At 40.5% G+C, this 8,572-nt stretch overlaps 1 protein-coding gene across 2 annotated transcripts in view; it reads right to left on the bottom strand.

The window, feature by feature from the left end:
* Positions 1–634: 634 nt before the first annotated feature.
* The window catches only part of tmcc3 (transmembrane and coiled-coil domain family 3), a 20,916-nt gene continuing 12,978 nt past the window's right edge, over positions 635–8,572 (bottom strand). The window contains exons 2-4 of one of the 2 annotated variants that reach the window (XM_014017146.1): positions 3,321–4,264; positions 3,006–3,165; positions 635–1,510 (exon numbers count right to left, since the gene is read on the bottom strand). In XM_014017146.1, the coding sequence (XP_013872600.1) occupies positions 1,205–1,510; positions 3,006–3,165; positions 3,321–4,264 (1,410 nt within the window). In that variant the 3' untranslated portion in view covers positions 635–1,204. The remainder of the gene's footprint in view (positions 1,511–3,005; positions 3,166–3,320; positions 4,265–8,572) is intronic. The other variant, XM_014017147.1, reaches the window with a different exon arrangement.

Raw genomic sequence — 8,572 nt, 5'->3', positions numbered from 1 at the left:
AAATGAGGTCGATAATTTTCATTTGCCTGCTTGTTTGTTCTTTGTGTCTCCCTATTTTCTAGTCCTTAGCGTGGGGAGGAGTGAACTCTGGCATCATGGTCTCGTAGCCTCTGTAGCATGACAGCCCCGTGAACAGGCATTTAGCCAGAGGGGCGTCTTCGGTTTTCACCTTCTTTCAGCTGGCAACGCCTCAGGATGCCCTCAGGGCTTGCCGAACTTTGGGTGGTAAATTTCATAAATTTTTGTAAAAAAAAAAAAAAAATCGTAAACAGAGTGCAGGTGACTGCAATTATTTTATGAAATCAGATAAAGACACATAAAAAATAAATTGCGCTGGCTTGGATAGGGGTGTGTAGCAATATTACAGATTCAGTAGCTGCCTTCAGTCTGTCTGTAACTTTATGTAAATTTCATAAACTTCTATAAATTAGTTTAAAATGGTGTCCAAACAATATTATCGTTTATTGAGATAATTTCTAAGACAATTTATTGTCCAGCAAAATTTGTTATTGTGACAGGCCTAAGTTTACCTTAAATAAAATGTCAACTTTTAGAAAAATAATCCTTATTTATTTATAACCAGCAGCCTCTTAGCTTTGCAAATAAAACACAAAACAAAAAAAAATCTGCTAACTTGCCCCAAAACCACTAAAATGAGATGCATGGTTTAGCAGTTTGATGCTAAGTTCTGCTCACATCAGCTTTATTGGAATGATGCGGAAAAAAATATCATTTAACTATCAGAAAGAAAGCAAATACGTGTTATTTCACCAACATTTCTTTAGTGTGAAGAGAGTGAAGCCAACTAGACCTAACGAGCAGCACTTTGCATTTGTGTGTAAGCTTTGAGTTACGTTCAAAGATCCTTTCCTCTGCCTTCTCTTCACCCTGACTACCTCTGACCCATTTAACCCTTCAGATGAGTTCAAATCAACAGCTGGAAAAGTAGCAAGAATTTTACTGTTAAGTAAATATTGTTGTTGTTGTTGTTTTTAAGTTTAAAAGACATTGTTAGTAAAACACATTCAAGTTCTGGACAAAAAAAACAAAATCTAAAATTTAATTTTAGTCCATCTTTAAAAAAAATCATCACCTCTAAAAATGGATGTTGATCATGTCTGCTGAAGATTGTACAACCAATCCTCTGAGACCATTCAGTTTTTACATGTAACAGCATTATTGTTAAAAGGATTTAAAAAGAAATCTAAGCTGGTATCAACAACCGGTCTATGGCAAACTGTAAACGCTCCCAGTTCTTCCAGAACACAGTCAGAAAGCACAGTCCAAGGAGGGTCGCTACCACGTGATAGCGGCTCCTCATCAGGGGGGCGGCGAACTTGGCAGCAGTGGAGACGCACACCAGGATGACGGTGATGATGGCCAGCATGATGTTTATGGTCTTCCCCAGCAGGACGCGGGCGTTGGGGCTTTCCAGCTGGACCGTCTGCTGCTGGTGCTGCTGATGGAGCTCCAGCTTGGACACCCGAGTCTGACACGACTCGAGGGCTTCCTGAAACAGATGGTTCAAAATGTTTAAATGGGTTTTTATTGTCCTACAAATTCTCATTTCTGAAGATTCGGCTACGATTACAGTATGGGGTCTTAAAAGACAAACGATAAAAAACTAAGAGCTTCTCAAATGTAAATGAATTATTTTCAGTAGTCGAGACAATACTGGCAAAAACTGGATCTAAGATGAGCTTTTGACTTAATGTATTAAACCGTTGATCAAAGACTGGCTGGACACCAGGAGAGCAGTTTTTCTGATCTGACCAAGAACATTTTTTCTCCTCAAAAGGCTACCATGAATAAAAAACTATTAAATCCTCATATTGGAAGGTTGGAGGTTAATTAACAGTTTAAGTAGTTATCTGAGGACGTGTATGTATCCACTTTTCGTTTTGCTAGGCAGTTCCATGACATGGTCGGATGTGAGGAGCTGCTGCCAGTTTACAATTAAGAGTTAGTTTCTCAGGAAAAACGCAGAAATAACAGAATCTGAGAACTCTGAAGTGTGACTTCACAGGAGTTCAGAGGATTTAGAAATATAAAGCTCCTTTATTTGAAAAATAAAAGCTCATTATGAACAAAATCCCACCTAATTCTCCCTGTTTTAAATAAGTTAAAGGAGCATTGAATAATCAACTAGGTTAAGTGAAGCATATCGGTAACCTATTAGGATAACTAATTCACCCAAAAAAACAAATAAATAAAATTCGAAAGTGACATAATTTTTGAGAAACTGAGCTAACATCTTGAACCAAAAAAAAAAAAAGGTGAAATATATCAAAACTAGTGGCTAAGATTCACTGTAGACATGCAAATAAGTAAAACCTGAAGTAAATGCTTGTCATCTTTGAGCTCTCAGACATCAGTGTGTTAAAATCAGACATGATTTTGGTTCTTGGAGTTTCAAAAAACTTCATTTTGAAAATTATGAAATGTCGACTGTGATTTGTTTATGTTAGTAACATCAAGATTTATAGGTCAGTTGTCACTAAAACGATGTTACACGCCCTTTAAGATGAAAATGAGGCCAAGTGAAAAACTATCCTGTGGAGTGACGCAGCAAAAATCTGACATTCTGTTTGAAAACCATAGGTGGTGCATTCCTCTGACTGAGGAGAAACAGGACCAGCAAAAGGCCCGAATCCACGCTTGCATGGATTAGTGTCTGCAGACAAGGTAATGTGAGAAAAGCAGCTGTAGTGATTAACAATTTTCACACATTTTTAATAGAGAAGCATTTTTAGAGCTGTGAACAGTAGAGGCACTAAACCGGGTGATCTGCTGTCCTTTTGCATACATCATTGAAAACAGTGCAATAAAAAAACTAAATAATACATTAAATAAAAGCTGTAAAGTGTGAGAAGGAATGGGAAAAATATAAACACAGGATTTTGTCAAAGAAAATTTAAATATGACACACGGCTGTTGAAAATAAGTTCCTGTGAACTATATTGTGTTAGATTAGCTGTATGATACTTCAGGGGAAAGAGGTTTACCTGCATGTCTCTGGCCCTCTCCTGAGCCTGGTAGGTCACTCTCTCCTCTATGCTGGCCAGCTCCTGCTTCAGGTTTGACATTTCGTGTTGATGAAGTTCTGTCAGGTCGTTCAGCTGGTCTTCCAGACGTCCGTACCTGCCAGTCAAGACACCGGTGAACCTTTATTTGCCAGGCAGAAACAAATATGTTTTGTGGTTGTAGGAACTCCAACTTCTTTTAGCCATATTACAAAAAACAGTCAGTTTTTTTTTCTGATTACAAAGCATCCTATAGGAAGATTTAAGGACAGTGAAGAAGAAGCGATGCAAACACACCTGTATCTCTCCTCCTGTAGTGATTGATTGATAATGTCGTAATCTCTCTTGAACTGAGCCTTGATCTCTTCAATGTCCTCCTCCAGTTGGCTCTGAGTGTCTTTGATCTCCCTCACCTCCTCGTAGTACAGGTCTAGTCTGTTCTGGCTGCCTCCCTCCACCTGCTGTCCCTGTCCTGCAGTCGCCGCTCCCAACGCAGGCTTCCCGTTGCTGTCGGCAGAAAACGAGGCGCTACCCGACGAGCACTCGTCATCGCTGGGATACTTGGGTTTGCCAACCAAAGAGGTGCTGCCGCTCAACCCTTTCCCTGCGTTATCGGAGGGCAGGGCGGAGGAGGAGTCCATGTTGGTTTTGAGGTGGGCGATGTTATCGGCACTGCCAAATTTGTTCCGGATGAGGTTCGCAAACTCTCTTGGCTTGCTGAAGAAGAAAGGAGGGGAGAGAGAAACTCCTGGTCCGATGGTTTTGATTTTGTCCATGGTCGGGTGTCGGCCGCTGCCGGTCATATCCCTCAGCAGCTCTCTGGGCGACTCCCTGGGTATGGTGCTGCGTTTTACTGACCAAGAGCGAGGAGGGGGACTGTGAAGCACCTCGGTGTCTTTCATCTTTCGATGGTACTGCTCCAGCTTCTTCTGCATCTGCGTGATGTTCTGAGCCGACTTCTGGTTCTTCTTCTCGAACACCTGCTTGATGCGCCCCATCTGCTGCTTGTCCGCGCTGCTCATCAGCTTCAGGTACTCGGCGACGTTCTCCTCTTTAGCCGTCTGCTCGATCTTCAGCTGTTCGGTCACCTTCAGGATCTTCTGCTGGAGGTTGTCCAAGCAGGAACGGCTCCGCTGGACCTCCAAGCCGTAACGGGGACTTGCGTCGGTGAGGTCCAGATCGAGGTTGTTTTCTGAGGAACCCCGACGCAGCGACAGAAAACTGCCTTCTGTGCTTCGATCCTGTGAGACGGAAAATGAAAAATGAGACACTGTACAGAAAAATTTACTTACAGAGGGGATTTGAGGAAAAGAAATGTGTTGATTCAGCAAACGTGGTCTAGAAAAGAAATATATGGATCACAGATGTTTAATTAGAAGTCTTGGAAGATAATAATCAGTGTTTATAACAGTTTTTAATAAATGCCTTTGCTTATTAGGTTATTTACGTATTTTTGATGACCTTGTGGATGTGCATGAGACTGAAGTAGTTCTCATAATAGTACACTTTTTACAAAATGAGGCTGAGCGTAAAACCTATTGTGTACATGACACTGAGACCATCTGGGTGTGTCTGTAATGCTCTTATTTGGGACATCTGCTCGTTTTTAACATTAATCCTGCTTGTTTACTGTAATAAAACGCAGATGACAATATTCAGATTATAACCATGAAATATGTGTGAAAGAAGTGGAGCATGGGGAGCTAATGTAGGTCAGTAATAATGTCCCATAAAGCCACAAGGCTCAGATAATCCTCTTTCCAGACACTGCCCCCTTCTTTTAGTTAATTGCCATTTCTTCCCAAGAAGAACATTCAGTTTTGGGCTGCTGTGCTAAAAGTTCAGTGACCGGGACACAAGTAAGGGTTCAGTGTAGCAGATTTGAGGAAGTGGAGTGCGAATAAAGGTTATGTGGGCAAGTCTGGTCGTATGCAGGGGGAAATCAGAAGGCGCTCAGTTAGTCTTCTCAGAAGAAGAAAAAGCAGAACTGTGCATTTAATGAAGTTTCTGAGCAACACTTTTTTTTTGTTCCAAGTGTTACTTCAAGTGTAATGAAGCCATAACAGTTTCACAGCAAGCTTCTGCAACGCTATAGTTCTGACAGGAAATGTAAGCTGATAAGACCTGAAGGAATATGTTGCACAACGAGCACTATGGGTGGTACAAAGCTGCACTAATCCTTAACAAACACATAACACGGCTATTCAAGCAAATAAACAGATCGTGGCTAACTCAAGCAGACTTGCAACACAATCTATCCCCTCAGCATTTCAACAACACCATGTACTGCCCACATTTTGCAAGCTAAGAACCTTCATATCTTAGTAATACACCACAAACTGACGCCATCGAGCACATGACCAGCATGTGAAAAAAGGAAGATAGTTAACCCCTGGCTGGATGAGTTTCACTCGTACATGCTGAATAAAATTAATTCTAATCATAATTCACTTTTCAGGGGTCACCACAGCAAATCATACTCTTCCATCTATCTCCATGTCTTCTCTTAATGCATTATCTCCTTCTCGTCTACCAATATACCCAGTCCCTCCTCTAGACATGTCCAAACCATCTCAGTCTGCCACTTCCAGTTCTGTTTCCTGTGTTTTTGTCAGCACCTGTCTCCAAACCACACAACATAGATGGTCTCACTACTCTCCTGTAAACCTTTCCTTTGACATTTGCTGCCACACATGTCACAAACCACTCCTGAAACTGTTCTCCATCCACTCCATCCTGCCTGGACTCTCTTCTTCACCTCTTTACCACACTCCATTTTATTGGACAGTCGACTCCAAGTACTCGAACTCATTGTGACCTCACCGTTCCACCTGCCTCCCTCTCATTCACACACGTACTTTTGTCTTACTACAGCTGACTTTCATTCAGAATCAGAATATCTTTATGGTCATTTTAACAAGTACAACGAAATCAATGGGCATCAGTTTAAATCAAATAACTAGATTTCATGTGCTGACTGTATCAAACGTGTTTAAGAACAATACCAAATGTACAGAGAGTCGGTCTGTTCTATTTTTGTGCATACAAAACCTCCCTATCTGTTGATGGAAATACTTAGTATCTGTTCTTTTTATCTCATGAAACATTTTGCATATCTTTAAAAATAAGTCATATCCAAAACATTTCTTTACCAGTTTGGATTGTAGTTTTCAGCTCTCACTTTTCCGTTATCCACTTTTATGTTTTGTAACTTGAAAACTTAATGGAAGAGATGGTGCGATATTGCCATTTTGTGATATTGGAACTCCTACAACCAACTACTTAAAAAGAGTTTAGAAAAATTAAACATGATTACTTTTAGTAAGATTTTTAAAAATGGATGTTTGTAAAATTATTGTAAATTTGCAAAAATACTTTTTCTGTAAAAAAAATACAATTACAATTTTTACATGAGTGCATAAATTTACACTGTAATTCTGTGATTTTAGGTATGATTTCAGTTTTTTTTAAATACTGAAATATGTGCAAAATTAAACAAAATTCTCCATTTCCAATCCCCACTCTCCCGCCCAAACCTTTAGTATAGTAGCAAAAACAGCTGTGAACTGAAGACATGACCTTTTTGTATAAATAGAGTTTATTTAAATTGTTATTAGTGTATAGGTTCCTAGAGATATACTGTGCAGAGACAGCTAGTATTGATTTATGTGTATTGTTAGCAGAGAATGCCAGCTCATTGTTTTAAACATGCGGGGGTATTACAGCCTCTGTCCTCATCCCACAGTCTCTGGCATCTGTCCTTCTTGAACACAGAACTGTCTTTCTTCGCAGAGGGGGAAAAAAAAGCACACTTTGTCACGTCTGACCTCAGCTCTGTCCCGGACCGAGCTGCTACGTATGAATTCGCCGGTCTGACGTACAGTACGAGGAGCCCTCTGTCCAATCACATCCTGCTCCACCCAGTGTGCAGCCAACGAGTCTTATCTGATTCACATATCCAGTAAGCTGCCCTTTTGTCAAACCTGTTTGACAAAAGAAACAGAAGAGAACCCAATAATACTGTTCTCCTAGAGGAAGTGTGATGTGTGGCTGATCTGATGGCTTAGATTACCAGCAAAACATGAAAAAAACTCACTGTGCTCAAGTACAATCTATTTCTGCAGCACTGGAACAAAGCCGAGTCCTCTGGCATTTTTCCACCTCTAGCTCTAGCTTTGAAAATTTTCAATACTCCCCTCTGTGGCAGGAGGAGCCCAACAAGAACTACAGTCAAAGTTTACCGATTGGTTCAGTGCAAACACTGACATGGTGGAAGTGAAGAACAGATCATATGAGAATTACTCAATAACTTTGTACTGAACACTGTACACTGAGTGAAACAAAAAATAAGTTACATTTTAGCAAGACCAACATGTTTATTACAAACTTCTTGTCAACACGGAGGATGGAATCAGCCAATTACCTGCTGACAGATGAAACTGAAATTCCTTTTAAACATCTTTCCTGTCCTGTCGCCTCGGCTGCTACTCAAGATTTCCATTCACTCTAGCGAGCTGCAGGTGCAATCACAAATTCGGTCTGGATGAGTGGCTCTGCTAAAATGAAGTGGCCTCCCACTGATGAAAATGTCCTCTTAAATCTGCTTGTGTGCTGCCCTACTTTTCACACTTATGCAGCCATTCTCCAGGGTTAGAGAGGGTGAAAGATGGGAAGTACTGAAGGTTTCTGGCCAGTGATGAAGGAACTCCAGGAAAGGCTTGAGTGCAGCAGCAGTAAAGAATGGCAGTTACGTGAACGGCCCTAAATGAAAAAGGCTATAAAAAGGCTCACAGAAAAGTGGGGTTCTGTGAAAAGGTTATGAACAAATATAGCTCTATGAATATCCTCAGTTTGAAGGGTTTAATTCTAATCAGACAGGGGAGCTAATTACTAATTCAAAAGTAAAAATGGATTGCTGCCATCTGAAACAACTGTAGTGTTGAAGGTTTTATAAATTCATATGAAGGCAGTTTTATAAAGCCTAACATTGCTGTCAGTTTTACATTACATGATTATTTGCATAAAATTCTACAGTTATTTGCAAACACAGTCAGCGACAGCAGTAGCTAGCTGTAGCACTTTCTGTGCCGACTAAGTCTTTTCCAGCAGGAACATCATGTTGAAGCCAGAAAACAGTGTAATGGGAAATTAATGGTAGTGTGAAGGTTTATAAAATAGTGTTCGCATGAACCACTGTGATATCTTTGAGACTGGATTTAAGAAGGCATCAAATCACCTTGGTCTTAGCTCCACTTAGAGTAACCTTTAGCTCATCAGTTCCACGAGAATTAAACTCTAAATGTGCTTTCAGATCAGTTAGAAGGACCTTCAGAGGGCTTGGAGTGATTTCAAGTTGGGGTGTCCCAATACCAGTTTTTCTCAAACTATCTCAAATATCAGCACTTCAGTTTGGGTACTCGTCGATGCAGAGTACTTACTGAGTTAGAACTTAAGCATTACACAATGACTTTAAAAACATTGGGCCTCATGCAAGAACAGTTCGTATGCACAGATTTGTTCTTAAATTGTGCGTACGAGTGATTTAGGAG

Source organism: Austrofundulus limnaeus, unplaced genomic scaffold (assembly GCF_001266775.1).
Source record: "Austrofundulus limnaeus strain Quisiro unplaced genomic scaffold, Austrofundulus_limnaeus-1.0 Scaffold162, whole genome shotgun sequence".
Lineage (NCBI taxonomy): Eukaryota > Metazoa > Chordata > Actinopteri > Cyprinodontiformes > Rivulidae > Austrofundulus > Austrofundulus limnaeus.
Note: the sequence above shows the minus strand (reverse complement) of the source record. Positions and strands in the feature narration are given on the sequence as shown.